The 24,208-nt window shown below is 36.4% G+C and overlaps 1 protein-coding gene across 1 annotated transcript; it reads left to right on the plus strand.

The window, feature by feature from the left end:
• The first annotated feature begins 305 nt into the window (after positions 1-305).
• LOC18441099 (uncharacterized) lies at positions 306-17,588 on the plus strand. Its single transcript, XM_006851219.4, has 4 exons — positions 306-396; positions 538-615; positions 731-826; positions 17,290-17,588. The coding sequence occupies exons 1-4, from the start codon at positions 394-396 to the stop codon at positions 17,362-17,364; spliced, it is 252 nt and encodes an 83-aa protein (XP_006851282.2). The 5' UTR covers positions 306-393; the 3' UTR covers positions 17,365-17,588.
• The last annotated feature ends 6,620 nt before the right edge of the window (positions 17,589-24,208 follow it).

Here is a 24,208-nt window from a genome sequence, read left to right on the forward strand (position 1 = left end):
TTATAAATTGTGTTGCATATTTCATAGTATTCAAATATTAAATTATATAAAAGTTGTTTCAATTTTTTTTATAAGATAAATATATGTAATATAATAGTATACATTTAATATAAGTTTTTCTATTTTTTAAAGTTTTTTAATTTATTTAGATATTTTTTTATCTATTTTTTTTTTTAAAATCAGCTTGCCCGGTTAGTCTGGTTCTGGTCCAAACCGCCGGCAACCCTATAATCCAACCGTTGCGGTTCAATTTTACGAACTCTGACATACGACATAAATAGACTTAATAACGTGACCTCTCTCCCTCTCTCTCTTTATTTGGGCTCGATTCGTTCGCGACCTTCTTCCTTTCTCCCCAAAGCTCTCTCTCCTGCATATCAGAACGAAGTGGAGATGGTAGGGCTTGCAGTCCATCTCTTTTCATCAAGAATTTTTCCTTTAAAGACAAAAAATCGCATTTTGTTCCCTCTTTTCTCCAATTTTCTCTCCTGATTCTTACCGTCACAATTTCCTTCGTCTTTGACCTGATAATTGCAGGTTTGCTTGGCTTGCTTGTTGCCTCTTTTCCTCGTCCCCATCGTTAATGTCTTGCCATTGCTATTTTATTTCATCCTGGTAATCTCTTTTCCAGTCTCTCCAAACCTCATGGTGTTGGTTTCTGCCTTTTCTTTGAAATTATTTGGGATTTATTGCTGTGTATCCAAAACTTAGTCTCCTTTGTCTTTCTCAGGGTAAAATCTATGGTCTCTTGGGATGGGAGTACAGAAAGCCAGAGAGGGCACCCCCGGCGTGCCCTTACAAACCCCAAACCCAGAAGGATGATCAGGTAAGTGCGCTCAATGGCCTTTTTTCTTACAACATAAGTTGTCTCTCGATCACAATCTTGTTTCTATCAGATTCCTTATCTCAAGTAGTGCTATGTTAGAAATTAAGTTCATTTGTTCTTGTAGATTTCCTGGGTTGGTTGTTTCTTTGATCTTGTGTGTATTGTTACCTGTTTCTCAGCAGGACTAGTATTTTCTTCAATATTATATGAATAATTCCAATTGCACTTATGGCTTGTTGATTAATGGAAATATGGGGAGCACTGTGAATAGAAAATCTGTTAAACAATAGAAATCAATTTCTTTTGGGAAATTCTAGGGTAGTGTGTTCTGTGTTCCCTGAAATGATAATCTTTCTCTTGGAAATGGGTCCTAATGGGGAATTCCATATGTGTGACTCATAATTAGTCATATAAGGAGGGTTTGGAAGTGCCAAACCTGATGGCGCAAACATCAAGTTCCTATCTAGTAGTTTAACTACATAACAGCCATACTAGAACGCTTCTAATCCTCAGTGCTTGTGAAAGCTTTCAACAAACAGGTCTACTTTCTAACACTACAATGGTTTTTTTGAGAAGCGTTGACTGTTTTTGACATTACAATGTCCTCCATAACAGTCATCCAAGGTTCAATAACGAAGAAGGATTTGGTTGCGTTTTAGTCTTCATTGAAAAACAGTGTTCATTGCAAGATGGTCACATATAAACATGACAATCTTTTGTCTCTTAATTTTAATTCCAAAAGTGACTCATTTCATATCATAAATTTCGTGTCTTGAAGCGTTCATCATAAGTTTAATTTCTCCCAACCACATGCTGCCTCCACCCTATCATTAGACTACCGGTTGTGCTTTAGGCTCTTGAAGAAAACGTGCTACCATTATTGGTTGGTTGTTGGTGATGCCTTTGATTGCAAGAGTAGGGGTCCTTTTTGTTGGATGCAGTTTTGTACCTCTTCTTTTGGTGAAACCTTTTGCCATCCTGCAGTGGGGCACCTTTTGCCGTTGCTCTTGGGTAGCCAGTAATTTTGTGCTCAGTATTGGGTTCACAACTTTGGGAACAGCAGCAATACCACCTTACAGGGTTTCATGTTTGTCTCCCAACAATTCCATTTCTTGCCTGTATTACTGCTAGATGTTGCCTATACTTGTTCACAACCATAAGATAGTTATGCACCTTTATACCCATGCCATTGGTTCTTTTAAATACTCTTTAGTGAGCCTAGATGTGGTTTTTCCTTTAATGGAAGGGCAGGGTTCTATGAAGGGCGGTTAGCAATTCTCTGTTTGGTTCACAGGGAAATATTCTCTAATCTAAGTCTGGCTACTTAATTTCTTTTTAAATGATCCTAGATCTATGTTTTCCTTTAATGGCAGGACAGGGTTCTGTGGAAGGCACTTGGCAACTTCCTTTTTGGGTTTATAGGGACATGTTCTTTACTCTAAGTACTAGCCAAATGGTGTTGCATGTGTAAGGCTGGCTTTTGAGGTTAAGCCAATGAGTAGCTCAAGAAGGGATGACTATTGTCGCGAGCTTGTTTGCTTGAAAACAGTTTGGTCCTCATCTTTTCATTCAAGGAGGGAAAATATATTATCATGTGATGGTTCTTTTCATTCAAGTTGGGAACATACATTATCATGTGATGGTTTTCCTATTGATGATCGCTTCTAGTTTGTGCAAAGGATTGGAGCCTGTGCTGTTAAGCTTTTTTGTATGGGCTCCTCTAAGAAGCTATTTGTATATAATAAACGACTTCAATAAACACATGAATTTTTGGTCTGATCACTGTGATAATCGAAACTATAATGGCTCAAACATGGCTTACTTGAGAGGGACAAGGCACCTTGGTAACTAAATACATTAATATTGGTGTTGGAGATTGTGATGTGACTATAAGTTTGGTAAAGTTGGACTGGGTCTGGAACTTAGCACGAGCCTAGAGAGACTCAGCCTGGCAAGTCCCGAATGAGCTTTGTGTTTCCACTGAGCTGGTCAAGTTGGCCGGAGAAAATAATGTAAAAAATATGGAAAATCAAAAACAAAAGAAATAGGAAAGGTTAAAAATATTATGAAACATTTATACAATATGGAAAATAATAAAAGTGATACATACCATCTTTGTGGACATGTAAAATGTCTCTTCGTATACATGAAATTGATTGAAGAAAAGAAAAAAATGAAAATCATACTTATTTTTCTTGATAGAAATGCGAAATAAAAAAAAAAGGAGAAAAGAAAAGAAAAGAAAAGAAAAGAAAAGAAAATAGTAGTTGAAATATTATCAGCTTGAGTGACATTAGTCAAAGATAAAATCATTTGTATGAATTCAAAATTGAGAAAAATGAAAGTTACCTGTTGAACCTGGTCTTCCAATCTTTTTGCTTAATGCATATCAATGCTTCAACTTTGTATTAAAGGGTCATTAATTATTGTAAGTTGAAACCCATAAACAATAATTGGGATTTGAGTCCAGATCTAGTTGACCTAGGTATTGAAATTTTTGGGCGAATGGTATTCTTTTTGCAAAATCTTGCAATTCTAAGATTTTGAGTGGTTTGTTTGTGAGAAACAAGCCATTGATTTCATAAACAACTAAAATAGAGGCTTAGGTAACAATTCCCAATTAGGATCAAGCTTCGATTGTGAAGAAAGCACAAGTTTTTTGAATTTTAGTGACACCTTAAATTTTTTTCTAGAATATGTCTATTCATTACATAGCTTAAGCGAAAATAACCCTACACACAAAATTTGGGATCGATCTGATTAAGGGTTGAAGAAAAATGAGGAAAAAAGGGTTTGGAGTTCCACACCCCTATATTCCTGAAAAAAGTGTTAGACTTAACAAGTCCTAATAAACTCAGCGAGTTTAATGGAAACTCGGTGCGTCTCTTGGAACTTGCATCTCTCAAAACTCACTCAAGTGAAGCTCTAAACCCTATGGGTTGATTTTTGGTAAGTGAAGTATGCGAAAGATAGAACATGCAATGCACGAAAAATAAAGCAGGAAAGAAATTATCGAAAAAGAATACCGGGATTCACGTGGTTCACCCCAGAAGGGCTACAACCATGGGCTCAACTAACTGAAATCCACTATACCAATGAAAGTTACATTATAGATTTTGGGATATAGAGTTACCTCTCCAACCCTCGACAAAACCCAGTTGAGCAAACCCTTTTAGACCTGCTCTCCTGACCGACACTAACACTGATCTCTCATCTCTATTCCACAGCTAAACCATTGTCCAGGAAGCGACCCATCTCTATTCCACAGCTAAACCACTGTCTAGGAAGATAACTTTGAGAGCAGCTAAGACTCTACAAGGAACCTGTTTTTCACTCTGCAGGAGGCACATCGTAGTGTTTCTCTCCATAGGAAACTCTCCTCTCTAAGGGGAGGCCTTGCCTCTCATTTATAGGGGGCCCCCGCCTCTCTCTCTAGAGGAAGCTACCTTTCCCATATGGTGACCAAATAAGACACACATATTCTTTTTTCTTTCATCCCATATATATAAGGTTAGAAATCCATACTAAATAGGAAACTTCCCGAAGATGTTACATATATCTCAAAAACTAATAAATATATTCAATAGTCTTAATCTTTTTGGATTTCTATTTCCTTTAGAAAACTTATCAATATCAATCATAATCCCACATAATATGAGATTTCTTTATGTGGGTGATTTTGGATATCACCATATCCAACAATCATATGGTGACCACATAGGGCACACATATTCTTTCCTCTTTCATCCCGTATATATAAGGTTAGGAATCCACACTAAATAGGAAATTTCCCAAAGCTGTTACATATATCTAAAAAATCAATAGATATAACTCACTCAGGTTATTACCAATGACCAAAACAACGTCGGACGGTGCTTAGGCCGCCTGGGGGGGGTGTCTCAGCGTCCTTGTGCCTAGGTGGCACCGCAGTTTTTTGGGTAGCCTAAGTGGAAAGACGGCGTTGGGAGGTGTCCTAAAAAGCTGTTTTAAGTCCAAATTAGGTGTAAAAAATGCATATTGAGGCATTTTAGTACATTTTGATGTTCAATTAATCTAAACTCCAAAGTCAAACCAAAATGTTTGAGATTTCGACAATTAATTAATACCACATTAAGAAAAATTGGAAAATATATTCCAGCATGCAAATTCAGTACTAGACCTACTAGTAGACAATATTATTGATGTACCATAATAATCATATAGTCTTAAACGCATACTTCTTATTGACTCATACTCATACTTCTTAATGACATAACACATAGTCCATAATTCATACACTCCATACCCTTAGGATAACTTCCATACCATTACCATGATTGGTCCTTGCCTACCCAAGTAGAGAGGTTTTTGAGCTCAATAGAGTGCTTAGCGTTATTGACTCTACTAGTGATGACCGAATAGAGCAAATAATGAGCTACATTCCACACCTTCCTCCTTGTTCATGGAATGAAAGAATGTAAGAAAAAAAAATCTATAGAATGATACAAGAGCAAATTGAGTTTCAACATGTACTTCCAATAGATGAGGGCTTTTTTCCATCTATTTGGCTAATAACAACCATATTACGTGGACATCAAGGCGCATGTTGGTGCCAGACCCTTTGACCTGAAAACGTAGTACGTCGATAACATGTTGTACAAGAATACAAGATTTTAATATAAAATATTATATATGTACAAATATAATGGCTTTAATGGTTTAAAAATACAGAAAACACAATTTAAAAAGCAATAACTATATATAAGATGTGACATTTTATCACATTGTGTGCAGCCCTATGAGTCCTAGGCGATCATTATGTTATAAACTTTAAGAAATTTAAACTTTATTTTCTTATTAATATATACATTCCTTGTCAATGTGGACCAATAGGCTTCTTGTATTAAGACCCTATTTATAAGGTTCATTTCCCTTTCTACTCACCCCACTTTCTAGATGTGAAATGTACAGTCCCATAGATAGGAAAGTAAAAAAAGTACATGAAAAGTTAGAAACCCACAGTTTTCTGCCAAATGCCGAAGTGATCCTCTCTTGATGCAGGGCCAATCTGATACGACCCTACATGAGTACGTCAACGTTTGATGGCCTTGTATGGAGAATGGAATAAGCGAGATTTATGTTTTTATTTTAAGGAAGTTATCCTAAGGGGTTTGGTTATGAGTCCTAGTTGGGTTAGGAATTATAAATGGAATTGGAGTGAGTCTTACTTGGGTTAGGTATTCTAGTAGTCCTTGAAGGTTTTGGAGTTCTACAAAATTTGTAGGATAGCAGGGTTTTCGGTGGTTGTCTAGGTCTCCTAGTTCGAATAAGATTTGGGAATTCAAGATCTAAATAGGATAAGATTTAAGCTAACAGGGAAGGGTTAGATATTTAGGGTTAGGTATAGAGGGCATTAAGGGGGTTGAAATTACTGGAAAATTGCAGGTCCATTTTGGTTAATGGATGGATCTGATGGGAACGAGACTATATTAGGAATGATTTGGGTTTCGGGGGATAGGAGTACAATTGATGAGTTTGGGAAGGAGTTAGGCTATGCTATTAGGATTTTAAATGGCCATCTTGATGGAGTAGAAATGGGGGGGATGATTTTGGTTGAGGGAATTGTGGAAGGGAACACATCATATAAAATGGAAAGAAAAAAAATGCTCTTACTTGTTGGGGATACTTTTCCAATCTTAATCTATAGTTGTAGAATCTGTGTTTCTATGTATGCAGTTGAGGAATCTCCCCTGGAAGAGTAGTCTCTCACCAAATTGAATAAACTTTTTTTATTTTTCAAGAATTGATTGCTTTGGCCAATGGCATGTACATTTATTTATAGTGGTTTCTAAGTCTTAATCTACCTGTACTTGAACTGTAAAACAATCAAGAAAGCTTCCTAATCAAACTACGTAATATTTTAAAGGGTTTTAGTTCATATAGGATAGAACTTTAGTTTCTGAAGACACTATTTTTAAATGGTTAACCCTTAGTTCAAAAGAAGCAACTCTATCTCTAAATCCATTACAACTAATTTTTAATTAAAGGACGAAAGTCTTGTCAATTTGTGAATCCACTCAAGGAATAATATACAAATCATTAAAATGGAACAACATGGTGGTCCACCTCACTAAGAGATCCTCCTTAGCATTCATGCAGTGCCACAACTAGAGTTTCTCTTGGTCCTCCTTGGTATGTTATCTCTTGGCTGCCTTGGGTTCTGCAGGGTTGATTCTCCTTGCCCAAGAAGAACTCAACTCCGACAATTGTATGTTCATACAAATCGGGGTCTAATCGTTGGAAATCGGAGGCAGTAATTCAAGTGCTATTTTAATCTGGTCTTCCTTTCTGCTTGACTTGGAACTTCTGATAGCCATTGGATCAGTTTGAGATGATCTAATCATCAAATATGTCTTCTATTGCATCTTTTGTCTTCGACGCGGGTGGAAGCCTTGTCTCTGACTCTTAAATGCTCTTGTTTTGATGTGCAAAATCGGGGAACTTGTCTTCTACATTAAAATGGGGTTACTGTGGGAGTCAAGCTATACCTATTGCAAATAGTTGTAATTATGATACTTCTTGAGAAAATTGTAGGGCCCCCGTCTTCTTCTACTACATTTTATTATATGTGCCTGTGGGAAGTCCTTCTTTGGATGAACAATTGCTATATCTCTCTTCTGTGGCGATGTACTTGTGTCTTATTTTCTCATTGCTCAGACCAATGGCTCTATGAAACCTCATTGTGGATGCTGCAAAATAGGCTGAAGATTTGTCTGCATCCTCACTAACTTAGCTAGCAACAGGCATTGTAATGAGGTCAATTGGGCTTTTAGGCTGAATGTCATAAGCAATCTTGAAAGGTATGCCTGATGGCAATTCCTACTCTCTCAATATAATTTTACCATAGAAAGAGTCCTTGTTAAAGATCATAGTTTGCCACATGAATTAACGAGAGAAATTAGAATGATGAGGAGAATGTTAAAAATAGAACATCTACCAACATAGCTAGTGGATACCACAAATTCTAAGCGAACTATTTTGCGTGAAAATAAGAAGTTTATTTTCTAATGGAAGTTTTGAAGGGTGTGATTATCCACCTATAGATATATTTATTCTATCTTTTGGTGGAACAATCATTATTCTAGACAATTTTAGATGGTCTCTTTGGAGACGGAGATAAAGCCTAGTTAATTTAAAAGGAAGTATTAAACATTTTAATTCTAATTATAGGACAATTATATGCTAACCAAATAGCAAGAGTTTTTTTAATCAAATTATGATGGTATGCTGCGTACTTGTTGGGATCGGGAGTGGGAATGGTACTAGGATCAAGATCGGGAGCGAGGGATCGTGAAAGGCTAGAAGATCCTTATGGTTGGGAACATTGTCCGTACAATGCACATGTTAGGGATTGACATAGTTTCAAACAACGCTAGGCTGCCCCTAGGCAGCCATGGGGGTCCAGGCCGCCCAACGCTTAGGTGGCTGCCCAGAACTTGGGCGGCCCAGTTGAAAAAAAAAAAAAAAAAAAAAAAGACAATAATCCCAGTTAAAAATTAAAAGATAGAAGTTGAAAAGAGAAATTTGATTATCCATGAGACCATAATCCATATTTTTCATACAATGCTAAAACAATAAAACCATACAAGCATACACTGATAATCTGATACACTGTAGACTGTACACACAAAAGTTAGATAGCAGAACTAGAAACTAAAATAAGAAAAAGAAAATATACAGAAATTCAAAAAATATACAGTCTAGGACACAATAGTCAACACTTAACACAACAGTCAACACCAAGAGTCTTTAGTCGTCATCATCATCATCAGAAGGAATAGGGTCAGCTTCATCATATGCATCAGAATCAATGCCATTATCATCAGAGTTATCTCCCTCTTCAATATAACGCTCGTCCTCCTCTGTTTATTCTGAATATGCCTCTTCCTCCTCTTCTTCTACATTCCTCTTATTAGTATGTGCAGATGAGGCTTTAGGAGTCTTGGCTGCTCTACCATTTTCTATCGTTTTGTGCTTCCCTGAACTCAAATATTGTATATTTTCCTCCCTTGTAGCCTCAGGAACATTTTTACACGGGGCAACATCCCCCTCAATACCGGCAAGGTGTTTTTTAAATCGGTAAATGTCCCCATTAGTATCTTTTCCACAATAATTACATTTAATACGATTTTTGTCATTCGGATTCGGGTTATAACCATATTTCCAGCCTGGATCATCACTTCTAAAAGAACCTGGAGAAGATATTTCAGTAGAACAAGGTTCATTTTCATCATTTTCTGGTTCTTTTAAATTCAGAAGTTGTTTAATCTCATCTCGAATAGCTTCAGGAGTTTTTTTACAAGAAGCAACATTCCCTTTAATACCAACAAGGTGTTTCTTGAATCGGTTAATACCCCCCTCTTTTTCACAAAAATTACATCTTATACAATTTTTATCATTTGCTTTTGGGTTATAACCATACTTCCAACCCAAATCACTTCTTCTAGATTTAGCAGAAATAGATCTATTCAAATGACAAGTATTTTGTTTCTGTTTTTGTTTTACAAAACTCATATATTGCTTAATTTCCTCTCTGAGAGCTTCAGGAACATTTTTACATTGAGCAACATCCTCCTTGTAAGATGCTTCTTAAATCGGTTTATTCTCCCTTTCGTATCTTTTTCACAAAAATTGCATCTAATGCAATTTTTGTCATTTGGATTTGGGTTATATCTATATTTTCAACCCGGATCTCCACTTCGACTAGATCCTGAAGAAGACATCTCAAAATAAAACAAGCAATCTAAAAAATAAATTTTTGCACTTACTTTGATTGCTCGAACTCTAAACTCCCACATCTGAGATGTTTTCTAGTGCTAAAATAAGAAAAAACACTCTCTAAGAGGATTATAAAACTCCAAAACTATATCAAATATACCTGGGTGATGTTTGGATCCGTTTTCCATAACTTTGAGACGCACTTCGATCCACCGAAAGTCACAAAGTTTAGTTTTCTTGAGGTTTCTTTCTCTCTAAAATGGGTTCTTGTGGGTTTAGGTTTGAAATGATCCTAAATCCCATCATTCTAACCCTTTATATTTCAAAAACAATCAATACAACTAAAAAAAAATAATAATTTCCCCCCTTCGGCAGGCCACCGGCCATGGGGGCTTGGCGTTGGGCGCCCGCCTAGACGGGTTCTGTACTGCCTAGGCGGCTGCTCAGGGACTGCCGCCCAGTTTGTCCGCCTAGGCCTAGGCGATACGCACAGGCCTTCTGGACCACCTAGGCGCTGAGCGGTTCTCTTTTTTGAACACTGGGGATCAAGATTCCAACCTTTCAGGGATCTTGATCCTGACCTTTTGGGATCTTGATGCCAACTTTTTGGGGATCTTGTTATCAACCTTAGTGTATGATAATCTAGGATTATGAATACTCTTTAAAGTAGGGATCTCATTTTTTATAGCAAGCAAGCAATAGCTGTGTTTCTAGTTGGTTATAACACAAAGAAAATCATCAGTTTAGTTATTGTCTTGGTCTTTAAGGTTGACATCGAGATCCCTAGCAATAGGAATCGAGATCCCTATCAGTGGGGTTCGAGATCCCAAAATTAAAAAATCGTATTTCTTGAGAGATCCATTATGGGAGCGACAGAATTGAGATCCTAGAAGGGATCGCTTACCAAAGTAGGAGATCCCAATAACTATGGTATGATGATTGGGAAAGCAACTTATGTATATGTTTTCAAAAGATAGATTTTTTTGAGTTGGGAGTTATAGGAAGGTATAAAGATGAATTTATTCGAAATCAAGAGTTTGCTTAATATAAGAACCTCTACTGAGTTACTAGCAGCTTTTTATCAACAAGTAAGGCAATGTGTTTATTGCTAAAAAAAAAAAAAAAAGAACAAAAGGCTTTGCATCCACCACATGGAAGAATATTGGAAAGTGCTAGGAGACCAAGAAGAATAACTTTAAATAAAAACATCTTTATAAGATTCCTTTTGCTTCTATAAAGTAGCTTTATAAAAAAGATATTATTTTTTGTTTTTGTAAAGTAGCTTTCTATAAAGAGATTCCTTTTGCCTTTTTATAAAGTACCTTTAAGTAAAGTTGACGTGACATAATTTTTATAAAAGTGGGGTGAAATTGTCGTACTTGCAGAATCTTTTACTTTTTGCCCATGATTTGATGTAAACCACCTGTCCTATTGTAAAGGTGGGCCCTTTTGCTCGTATAAATATGTAACCATTTCAGTTGAATGATAGCAGTCGATTGTTTCATCTTCTTTATTAAGCCTATTTTTTATATAAGGAACACAAACAAATAGTGCAAACACCACACCTTTTTGGGATTTTTGAGATAATGAACATATGCAAATACTACAACACTTCGGGACTCTTTTTTTTTTTTTGTGAATTTTTATGTGAAGAAACAACAAACCACATAAAGACACAAGACTCTGTTCTTGGTATTGTTTCTATAAAGGAAAGAACACAATCAGAAGAAAGACACTAGAACCACAAAGAGACACTATTTAGAGACTGAGCGATGATAAGGGAGTTTTATTTTTTCTAATAGAGATAGGGGGCCTTCAGATGGCTATACCAAAAGATTGAAAAAAAGGAAAGGAGACGAAATGTTTCAGGTCACATGCCTAGGAGTTATGCTAGATAACCAGCTCCTTAACTGGTTCACCGAGATGAAATAGATAGGAGAGAATATTAACTAGTATGTTGAAAAAACCTTGTTAGTACTTACCGTCTGAGACAACCTAGTAGAATTTCTTCAAATGGACTTACAAGAAGACTTACAAGTAAAGCAAGATAGGTCTTATGAAAAGCTTGGCTGATAACTGGATTAGCATACCAGAATTGATCTTTGGACTATCTTATTTAAGAGACTCTAGAGTAAACTCCCATGCAACCAATTGCTCAAATATTCAACTCATATCATTCGATCAAATGGTGACATATTAGCAGCAAAAGGGCCCGATATTGCCGTTGGAATACCACATGTGGTTTACATCAAATTGTGAGCAAAAAGTGAAAGATTCTAGAAGTGGAATAGTTTTTACTCACTTTTATGAAAGTTATGTCACATCATCTTTACATAAAGCTTCTTTACAAGAATCTCTTTATACATAGCTACTACTTTACAAAAAGGAAAAGGATTTTTTTTTATAAACTACTTCATCAAATGAAAATTATAAAGTTGCTTTATAAAGTTATTCTTCTTGGTCTCCTAGCACTTTCCAATATTCAACCATGTGGTGGATGCAAAACCCTTTTGTTTTCTTCTGGCAAGGAAGTTATTGCTTTATATGCTAATAAAAAGCTGCCAGCAACTTAGTAGAAGTTGGTTTCTTTTACTCAAAGGGACTCTTGATTTACTAAAAATTCATCTCTATACCTTCTTGTAACTCCTGATTCAGTACAATTTACCTGTTGGAAATTTATACACAAGTCGCTTTTCTAGACACCATACCCTAACAACTTTATTAAAAAGTCTCTTGCTATTTTGTTAGCATAATTCAACTGCTAATACTTTCTTTTGAATTAATTAGGCAATTATCTCCGGCTCCAAAGAGATTTATCTCAAAATGTTTTCAATAATGCTTTTACTAGAAAATGTAAGGAGCATATCTATAGATGGATAGTTGCGACCTTTAGAGCTTCTATTAGGAAATATCCGTCTTATTTTCTAGCAGAATAGTTGCTTTGTAATTAGGGTATCCATTTGGTATGTCAACCAGTCTTCTATTTTTGGCACTGTCCTCATTATTTTGATTGCTCTCATTAATATATCTAGCAAGCTATGATCTTTATGGTAAAATTATATTGAGATAGTAGGAATTGTTACCAAGCATACCTTCATAATTTCAGATTTCTTATTTACTTGGTCTTCATGAGGCTGGCCAATGGTAGGGAATCTGTTCCCAAAATAAATTGCTTCCTAATTAAGTAATTGTGAAACTTTTCTAATCCTTTTATTGCTGCCAGAATTTCTTTCTCTGCTGGCTAGTAGTTTAGTTCATGTTTTTAAACTGAAAACTTATATATGCACAAATTCCCTCATCTCTATCTACCTTTTTCAACAATATAGCCACCCATGTTTGTGAAGAAGCATTTGTGCTTATGATAAATGGCCCCTGTTGGATCGGATGTAAAGGAGGGAGCTTTTACGCTAATGACTTTGAATATAGCACTTCCTTTATAGCGTCTTCCTCCCATCTAAAAGGATCTTTATTCATGTATTTTCTAATTTGCCTTGTCTTTTCTGAGAGAGCAGGGATGAATTCTGTAACATAATTTAGGCATCCCAAAAATCTCTGGCATTGCAACTTGTCTTGCAATTGATAGGGGAACTTTTCTATTTTTTGGAGTACATGACGCTGCATGGTAATTTGTCCTTCAGAGATGTGTGCTTCGAGAAAATCAACAGCATTTACTGCAACTTGGAATTTGTCTTGTGTTGCAGACAGACTAATTCCATACTATTTTCCCAACTGTGCAAAATATTGTAGATGTTATACATGCTCTTGCACATTATCAGAGAAAACTGAAAAAATATTTGTAGTTAGCAATAGAATTTACATAGGGTTGAAACATTACACGCATGTGCCTCTGGAAGAGACGACATATCCCCGAGGGACTACTATTGGAGTCATAAAGAAACATTTCTTCAGGTTTATGTAGAGTTCTATCTTTGTGCAAGATTCTCATGACCTGTGGAAGGTGCCCCTCATGTTCCTCTTTGTTCCGACCATGGGCAAGAATGTCATTGAAGTAGACGACAAAAAACTTGCCTATTTAAGGTTGCAAAGTGTGAGTCATCATCCTCATGAATGTGCTAGGAGCATTGGTTAACCCAAAGAGCAACCAACCAATGTTAGAGAATGCCATTTGTCTTATAAGCGGTATTTCACTCATCTCCTAGTCAGATATGTATTTGATGATAGCCACTGCGAAGTTTGATCTTCCAAAACATAGTGGGTCCTGCCAGCATGTCGAGAATATCATTATTGGGGAATAGAAAAGTGATACTTCGCTATGATCTTGTTAATAGCTTGATTTTGAGGCGCATGCTCCATGTAGCATCCTTCTTGGGAGTGAGGAGGGTAGCTAGTGCACTAGGAAAACATGCTCTCAAGAATAAATCCTTTTGTCGACAACTCTCCAACTTGCGGCAAAACTTTGCGTGCTTTATCATACTTATGTGCCAAGAGGGAGGTTCTAAGAGTTGCTTCAGGAATGAGAAGTTTGGCATACTCAATGTCCTTCATGGGTGACAACTCATTTAAAACCTCATTTTCTTGACTTTCCTTTAGAAAGGGCCCTAGTCAAGGAGTTAACGGGATGGTGGCTTCTTTTGGGGGACTTTTTTACTTCAAAAGTTGCAACATATTGTTGTTTGTAACCTGTAGGTGTACGTGTTGGCTTCATCATCAAGTTGACTTTATTATAATACAGTCAAGGGTATCCTAAAGAATGTGGCTAACAGTCATAGGAAGGATATCACACCCAATGAAAAAAACTTCGGCTGCCTTGTTGTTTGGGCGGCCATTTTCTCAAACCGTCTAGGTGGGGACTAGGCAGTGTGCTCCAGGCAGGTGCATCAAGGCGCCTGCCTAGGTGGCATAAAATGTGGGTGCCTAGGTGCTGCCTCGAGCAATGGAGACTGAGGGCAGAAAGTGCCCCTTGACCATTGGGTAATTCAGTCACTTTCCCTCCTAAAAAGGGGGGAAAAGGGTTTTGGGGCCATTCTTTCCCCCCAAAATGTTTTCAATAAGGTTTAGAGTGATAAAAACCTTGAAAAAAACAAGATTTGAAGATTTGTAGAGAGATCGAAATTCTTTTCAACGTCCTCGAATGCTCACGAAATTAAAGAATATTCATCTCCAATCTTTTTGAGGCTTATAGTGGTTGTAAAAGAGGAGATTTGGGAACCAATACTTTCCGGTTCGGGCCAATATCTATTCCATTTCAAGAAGGTTGGTATATTTCAATATTTTTTATTAGGTTATGTATTTGTTTTTGTTCACAATTTCTTATGATGTTATTCTTTGTTTTTTTGTTTTCTTTTTGATACTTTATGATGTATTTGATATGTTAGCAAGTATTTGGATTCTTATTCACCCCAAAAAAAAACTACTTTGGATTATTTGCCATTTTGATATCTAGTTTGGATCTTTGGGAAAGCAATTCAATGGAAAAAATCCATTGCCCCCAAACCGGATGAATTTTTTTTTTTCTTAAATTTTATGCATGAGTTTACTTGTATGATTCATAAACCATAACTTTTATCCCTATAATATTTTATGGGTTAGTTTAGTAGTTGCTTATTAAATAATTGCACGAGTAATATTTTATTTCGATTTTGTGTTAGATCATTGCAATTTTGAATTGTAGGGTTTTCCTAGATTTTTTTTTTGCCTTGATCATGCTTGCTTTACTTTGTCCTTGGATTGTTAAGAACTCAAGATATTAAAGGGTCGATGTAACAATTTGTCCCACTTCATTTCCTATTCGTTATTTTTTGGATGGCCATTTTTTAATATTGTTTGGATGAGTTACTTAGTAAATAAAATAATGCCAATTCCTTATACAATAAAAGGGAGGGGAGGTGTGGGGGGCCCAACAATCCACAAGAATCTGCGCCTCCCCCCAACGCACGTCGCCATTGTGTCTGGACGCCCTCCTAGGCAGCCCAGACCCCTGGCCGCAGCCGCCTTCTTGCACATTGATCACACCAAACCTGATCGGAGTAAGAGCTATTTATCAAAAAAGCGTCCAAACAGGTAACTGGGATGATGGTGTCATTCATCCAAGCAACTTCGTAAGGGGTGGGGTGTTCATTGGTTTTCATTTTGAGCTTGTCAACAAACTCCTTGAAGCAACATTTGGTGGTGCTCCCACCGTGCATTGAGGTTGGAAACTTTCTCTTTGCATTTATATGAGGTTTGTAAATGCTCGTGTGCCCCCAATCTTCTTGATTGTCCTTTGGCCTGGCGAAGGTTTGACAACAAGGATATCACTCGAAAAGGCCTCAATTTCTTCATCTCGAATAGCTTTTTGACCTCCTCAGGATGCTCAACTTCTTCAGTATTACCTTCTAGCAAATTTAGATTTTTGGAGGGGTATTGAAGGGCTGCATGACCCACCCCACCACTCCAGTAATGTTTTATTTGGTGCTGTTTGATGTCGTCGTCATTGGCAACTCCTCTCACCCTTGTTCTTGAAGCCTCTTGTAATAGAGACCATGGTAATTTGCAGAGACTTGAAAGGGCTGCTACTGGGTAGTTCTTAGCAGATGGAGATGGTACCGAACAAGGGGTACTGCATCATGATGCTTGTCTTGTCAATTTCCCATGTACTCGCAGTGCCCATTTCTTGCTGGACCTCCAAAGAAAGTCCAATCCTGTTCTTTGCAACTTGCTGATCATCAATCTCAGAAAGTCAATTGTGAAGAGTAAGATCATGGCTCATCAGTATACTCCTTAATTGCCTTGTTGCCTTGCTTAAGGGTGAGCAGCTTCTGGAGCAACATCTGTTCCTGTTATTTCTTCTTGCTAGCTTTAACCCGCTTCCAAATTTGGATGGCAGGCTGACCTGACCTATGGAGCTTGTCTTCTACACCTTGCCACCAAACTCTGGCTGATCCCATTAGTTTGAATGAATCTGTTCTTTCTTTCTGGCGTCATTCACGTTGTACCAGGGAGTGTAGTAAGCCAGTCGTAAGGAGCTGGAGGATCCTTTTCCTATATAAATCAGCAACCTTGAAGTGAAACTTAGTTGCTCTATCATCTTTATCATCGTGCATTGCTTCTCGATCAAAGTTGTGAAGGTCAAATAGAGCTAATTGAGTCTCTTGGAGGTTAACTCCACTGTTTTCCCCAACTTGAGTCTGGTTTCTGATGCTTATATAAGAAGAAAGTATGTGAGTATGTCAACTCACAAATAAATATTATTATTGGAACTCCAAGTCCCCAAATGGTTGGGATGAGGCTTGGATGATGATGATGATGATTGAAACTTTAGGTCCAAAAGCTTGAAATTTGTCCCTCATTCAAAGAGGCTTGAATCTTAAAACTCATCGTCCATCATAACGAGGTTAATATACCTGAAAGGATCAAATGCGTAGAATGCTTTAGGGCATGAGCCTGTGTAATTAGGTTGTGTAATTTACTTTTTAATTACAGAATAAAACTTAATAAACAATAACTAAAGTCCTAGATAATAAATTTCTACCCTCAATTTTCAACAGACCTATTGGCAAGAAACAGCCCATACATCTAATATTGACAACTGCAAACCTTCTGGTTGTAAGGTTTGCTTTGAGAGGTCTGGTCTTTTATCATGTAATGCTTTCAAGTTCTAGATCGTGCTTGTTTATTGATCTTTCTTCTGTGGAATACATGCATCGAAACTTCAATGAATATTTCTGATGAACTTTAATGAATATTTCTGATGATTTACACTACAGGCGCGATCAGTAGCCAGTAACAGAGGGTTAGCATCGGAGAAAGCTGTGGTGGAGAATGATGACAAGAATGACTGAGAATAAATATCTACTATCATACTGATCAAAGCATATCTCAGATAACAAAGTCCTGTTATCAAAGTACGAATCTATTTGCTATTTTTGTACTGGGAGAAGTTAACATGTGAATAGATTTGATGAACAGTTGGTAACATATTTGGTTAGAGATTTGTGTTAATGGATGTGCAAACTTGGCACAAAGTTTATGTTAAACAATTCGAGGGCATAGGCTTTTCGGTGAACTTGATCGCAGGTGAAAATCGTCTGATCTTTCTCTATGAGATAAATTGGAGCACAAATAGATATCAGGAATAAAATATCCACACCAGCAACTATTCTTTCAACCGTGGTTCATTGTCAACTTTTGGATAATTATGTAGTGTGTTGGTCAAACCTTAAGGAAAAGAAGGAAAAAGAAAATGATAAATAATAACTGTAGCCAAATCCTGTACTTGACTCTTTGAACAAAAAGATAAACAATTAGATGGCCAAATAATCTTACAAATTACTTAAGCAGTCAAATAATTCCATTTAATATTAAAAAGTGGTATTTTTTAAATTTCATTTCAGTTAGGTGTCTCCATCAGCATATTAAAAATGTGGCTAGCAGTTTCTAATTGTTCGATATAGTTGCTGAACTAAGAAGTAAAAGAGCAAGAAGAGATCCTATGAATAAGTTTAGTCTGCATTTTTTCATTCACGTAGTGGAAGCAAGCCAAGAGAAGGTATTTGATGTAATGCCTATAGCGAAGATCTTTTCTCATTAGGTGATTCCTTATCATCTTTCAACATTTTAAAGAGAAGCCATTAATAGTAAGATGAACTCTACACTTACTAAGAAAATATCAAAATTTGTGGAACTTCCACCAGGTTCTAAATTTATAAGTTGTAAATGGATATTTAAAATAAAGTGTAATGTTGATGGGTCTAAGACATGATTAGTACCTAAATAGTTTAAACAAAGGAGGGCATATATTATTTTGACACCGATGCCCCAGTGATTAGAACACCTACTAAACAGTTAGCTTTTGGCAATGGCTTCAATTAACCACCTACCTATACGGTAAAGGAATGTTAAGATCGCATTATTTGATGACGGACTAGATGAAATATCTATGAAATAGCTCAATCGATATGTTATGCTTGGATAAGAAAATAAAGTCGGTAAATTAGTTGAATCTCGTTATAGTCAAGAAAAATAGGGTCGATAAATGTGTGTATGGTAAAAAGAACAATATTGTGTGTCATTATATGCATATATGTGGATAACATATTAACCTTTGGCTAACTTGAAAATAAGAGAGCTAAATATTTCACATCTAACTTTGTTGTAAAGGAATTGAGAGAGATTGATGTGATACTTAGTATCAAGAAAGTTTGGAAGGAAAATATGGAAAATATGTTAGCATTGGTACAATTTCACTATATTTAGAAAATGCTCAATAATTTTGAGTATAGTGATGGCAAATTAGCTTTTGTGTGCTGATAAATCCTCATATAAAGTTAAATAAAAATAATTTAGAAGTATTTATCAAATTTGCTATGCAAGGATAATGGTAGTTTGTTGTAAGCAATGAGCATCACGAGGGATGACATTACAAATGCGGTAGGGAAACTTGGTAGATATATGAGTTTCCAATAGAGAGCATTGGGAAGCAATCTCTTTAGTAGTTCTTTTTTTTTGTGTTGATCGACACAAAAAAGGTCCCCCGTTTGTCGTAGAAATAGAAATCAAAAGGCCATGTTGTGGTCACACCACCTTGACCACCTAGCCTTGAACCCCTTTGAATAATATCTAAGTATCAAAATATTTAAAATTACTATCAATTATGACATACATTATATAGTTTACTCCGAAAAATTGAAAGGATATAGTGAATTAGTGATGCAAATTGGAATCTGGAGATTTAGGATTTATTATCAACAACCGAATAGATATTTACATTAGCAGATGGAGCGGTTTCTTGGGGATCAACTAAACAAATATTTCTTTCACATTCAACTAAGTCAGAATTTACAGCTTTAGGTTATGCTTTCCAAGTACCGTGACTAAATAATCTATTGTATGACCCACTAATATGGCTAAAACCTATGCCGGTCGTCACAATTCGCTATGATAAACCTGCTACAATTGCAAAAGAATATTATGATGCATATAATAGAAAATGTACACATATTCCATGCTCCATGAAAATGTTAATTAGAGTGGAGTAGTGAGTCTAGAATATATGAAGTTAAATGGCAACTTGGATGAACCTTTGAAAAACAGCCTCAAGACATAAGATATCATCAGTAGTAACTCAACCTAGTTATTTGTAATATCAAAATTTTAGGTTCAATGGTAACAAGTAGTTGATCATCTGGTTAATTGGTCACCAATCATAAATTTTGTATTATAAGCATTCATTCTAAATAAATACATATGGTTGATAAGCGTAGTATGACCTATATGTAAGGGAGGATGAGTTAAACCCTTAATGATGTCTATGACTATTGATAAGTCAGGGTGTTATTATATACACAGGCACATTGATAAACATACCTATATAATTGTAGAAGTGATGCCCATTCTTATGAAATGAGACATGTCTCTAGAGTACTTATGAAATCATGAGACAAGAAATAGCCCAATACATGCAAGCAAGTAGAAGACATAAAAAATATATACTATCGTCTATTGTGCTACCTCTTTGTTGGATAAGATTTATGGTTCACAGCTACAGGCTACCATGAAAATTCAAATTGAATGATACCTTTGTGGTATGTAAATAATGTACGGTTGTGTAAGTTCTTGTATAATACTTTAAAATAATAGAAGAAATGTTAGTATTTTAGTTTTACAAAATATCCGGTAGAATTTTAAATAACATAATTTAATGCTGGAGTTTTTCCAAAATTTTTCATTGTGGGTTTTTAGCCCCTCGTTGAACAAGAGAAAAAGGAAAGTGATGTATTTATATAAGGGAAAAGTTTATATAAGGTTGCAACCTTAAAATGTAGAATCACAGATGCCCTTCAAAAATCTGGCGAAAATGTTATTTTAATGTTGAAAAAGCACTATAATCGATTATCTCAACATCGAGATGTATGAATATGAAAAACAATTTTTTTTGAGTCCCAAAAATAGTGCATCTTGCAACACATTATCTAAACTGTTCATTTTCAAGATTTTCATATATTTATAGATCTACATAATTTTAACTATTTTTGAAATTTAAAATTTTCTAACTATGAAAATAGATTTTAAGATAATACTAAGAATTGTTTACAACAAAATTACATGTTATGATAAAATTTTAAAGTGCGCCTTAATTGAATTGTTTAAGGTTGCAACCTTCCAGAAACGGCACCCTTTATATAAAAACATTTCGTAGACCCATGTTCGTGGAATAGAGGGGAAAGTGTGAATGCTTATGCAAAGCACACATAGTGTATTACACGCATGGGCAAAAGCGCTTGAATATAGGTATGGCTCGCGGCTCGTAATCCTTTTGCCGTTCACATTGGATGGCATGCATGCAGCGACGCAATGGTTATTTTCTGCCGTTGGATTTGATAATGGTTGAGATGGTCGATGGATGTTGAAAATAGGAACCATTGGATGTTTGGGGATTAGTAACTGTTAGGTAGTTATTACTGTCAATTTAGGACACAATTACCTATTGAACAGTCACATCTTTCAATTAAAAAGCCACCTTCCTACCCTAGAAATAGGGTTTGATTTCCCCATTTCAGTACACAATTTCCTTAGTCAATTTTCTCACTTTTACTATTTTCTCACTTAGTCAAGTGCATTACAAACTTGTTATTCAAGTGCAAAGTGCATTGAATAGGGCAAACTATATGGTGACCTCCTTTTTTTTATTTTTTGGTATCCAGGGGATTGAGTTGCACAGTACCAACTTCTGCATACTAATTCTAGTCAGTAGGGAGAAAATATAATTTTGAGTTAGTACTTTGCGTGTATAAGATAGGAACGTCATTTGTTCTTTGATATTTCAGAAGCCTACTAGCTGAATGTACAGACACGATTTCACTCACATTTTTATTTTCTAACACCTATATGGTGAAAACGCTATGATTTTCAATATTCTGGAAGAGATATTTCCGTCATCCATGGCTAATATTGTATCACTGGTTTTGTAGTTATTGTGACCTCCTTTTGTCATTTAAACTAGTCTTGACTTGGGGATACAAAACACTAAAGGGAGAGATTTAGAGGGAGAAATATAGTTTTATGAAAAGGTAAATCACAAAATCATATCACTAAAAAAGTAGAATCAAATATAAAGCCAAATAATAGAAAAATATCAAATTTTATAACAATAGTTCCAAGTCAGCATCCAGATGGCACTTTTTGAGGCATTGCATGGGAGGAAGTGCAGGTCACCCATATGTAGGGATGAAGTCGGTGAGAGAAGGCTGTTAGGACTAGAGATTGTTCAAGAAACCTCAGAAATGATTGTCTTAATTCGAGAGTGGCTCAAGACAGCTCAGAGTCGACAGAAGAGTTATATTGACAATCGGAGAAGGGACCTTGAATTTGTAGTGGATGATCGGGTTTTCTGAAGATATCACCAACTAAGGGCATAATGAGATTTAGCAAAAAGGGGAAACTGAGTCCACGGTTTATTGAAGATTTTAGAAAGGATTGAAGCCGTGGCATATCGATTGGCCCTACCGCCCGAGTTGGCTATTGTCCATAATGTGTTTCATGAGTCATTATTGAGGAAGTATCAGCCTGATCCATCCCATGTCCCGAAGTATGAGTCGATCCAGATTAGGGAAGATTTGACTTATGTTGAACAACCAATTGAGGTATTGGACAAAAGAGTTCAAGTATTACGCAACAAAGAGATTCCTCTAGTCCGGGTCTTATGGCAGTATCATTCTATGGAAGAATCAACGTGGGCGCGAGAAGATGAAATCTGAGCCTTGTACCCCCATTTATTCGATTAACGATTTTGAGGACAAAATATTTTTTTAGGAGGGAATGATGTGATCACCCAGACCTTTCCCGACCGATTGGAGTGCATGGCGGGATAAAGGGGTTGCACCGATTGAGTAGAGAGCCAGCATCGACAGAGTAGAGAACCAGGGCTGGCTGTGTAGAGAACCACTGTCGGTTGTGTAGAGACTTAGCGCTGGCTGAGTAGAGAGCCAGTACCGGCTGAGTAGAGAGCCAGCACCAGCAGAGTAAAGAACCAGCGTCGGTTGCATAGAGAACCATCGCCAACTGTGTAGAGTGCCCAGCACCGGCTGTGTAGAGCCCAGCGCCGACTGTGCAGTGAGCTCAGTGCCGGCTGTGTCTCTTACATGCATGAGTCGTGAGTGCCACTTGTTAGATGCATGCTGATTTAAGAGCCACTTGTCCAGATTTTTGAGCTTCGTGGTGACACTATCTTCCACCTCAAACACAAGGGTGATTAAGCCTCTTCTCTCTCCCATGCCACTCATTATTACTTCATTTCTCTCTCTAAGATACAAGGTTTGAAGAAGTGACTGTTGGTGGGCAAGCCATTGTTGGGCGGGTGAAAGCTGCGAGAAGAGGAGTGGAGAAGGCACAATTGTTATTCATGTAAGTGGATCCATCACCATTGCATTATAGTCATAGGGATGCATGGGAATTTATACAAGTGAAATAAAAAATGAAAGAGTATGTGATGTAGAAAATCTTATGTCTTGTTCACTGAAATTTGAGGCATTTATTCTATGATAATAGGGGATGTTGAGAATGATTTTATGGTTATTAGATTATGTAAGAAATGCATATTGTGTGTGTACATTATGAGAAAATGGTTGTTATCATGTTCTTCACCATGAAATGATGGTCATGGAATGTATTGTTGAGACATATTATATGTTACTATGAAATTCCAGGAATATATGTCTCTTGAAAGAGGCTTTTGAACTCTCAAATGGCTGATTGACCCCAAACCACCACCATTGGAAAGATATACGAGTCTAATAAAATGTTTGTCTTTTCCCACTGTTAAAACTATTTACAAAAATGAAGGAATGTTTCAAAATAAGAAGGAAATCATTATTGACTGTTTTCCTGGAACTATGGCCAGTGATTTAAACTAACCAAACGAAGTTAATTTTAGGCCAAACTATACAACTTTGAAAGACCATTGAATGGGATAAAATGTTTATGTAGAAACTATTTTGAAATTATTTTTAGATTGAAAGTTATACTTCGTTTTATGAAGGTATGTCACTATGGGCAGTGTTGAAAAAATTCAGAACTATCGCCCTGTTTGACATCTTTGAACAATCAAATGGAATCCAAATGCTTTCAAATTTTATTTGTTAGAAATATACATGTCTTGGCTTAATATTTGATTTTGAAATTGTCACAAGTTACCTCGCGGTTTTAATTTTATAGTGATATGAAGTAGGGTACCTCGTTGTCCACTGTACACAGCAGGATGCAGCTAGTTAAACCTCAGCTCTTTGAACTTTTAGGAGGTCAAACGGGGTCCAATTATCTTCAAACCAATACCATTTGAAAGATAGGTGTGTTTAGTACAAAATTTGTTTTGGAACCATCTTAAAACTCTAAATGGTCCAAGGGTTATGACCTTTATGGTATGCTCACGTCATTGCCCTTGATGGTAGGAAATTAAGCGGTAACGCTTTATTGAGATACCGTTACTGTTAGTTTGATATTGTCATTGTGATACTGTTAAATGTGATGTGCCACTATCGATGTAATAAGTGAATGGATATCTACTGTGTTAATGACGGTATCACGCTATCTATGTGATATGTGAATGGATACCTACTGTATGAATGATGGTACCATGTTGTTTATCTGATATATGAATGAGCACCTACTGTGTGAATGATGGTGCTGGCA

This window comes from Amborella trichopoda, chromosome 7 (genome assembly GCF_054954075.1).
Source record: "Amborella trichopoda isolate Santa Cruz 75 chromosome 7, AtrichopodaSantaCruz75HAP2 v2.0, whole genome shotgun sequence".
NCBI lineage: Eukaryota > Viridiplantae > Streptophyta > Magnoliopsida > Amborellales > Amborellaceae > Amborella > Amborella trichopoda.

Excerpts from the sequence above, each read along its gene's own strand:
- LOC18441099 (XM_006851219.4), top strand. Across the intron at positions 616-730 it reads TGCTATTTTATTTCATCCTG|GGTAAAATCTATGGTCTCTT; the intron begins GTAATCTCTTTT and ends TGTCTTTCTCAG. Across the intron at positions 827-17,289 it reads AAACCCAGAAGGATGATCAG|GCGCGATCAGTAGCCAGTAA; the intron begins GTAAGTGCGCTC and ends TTTACACTACAG.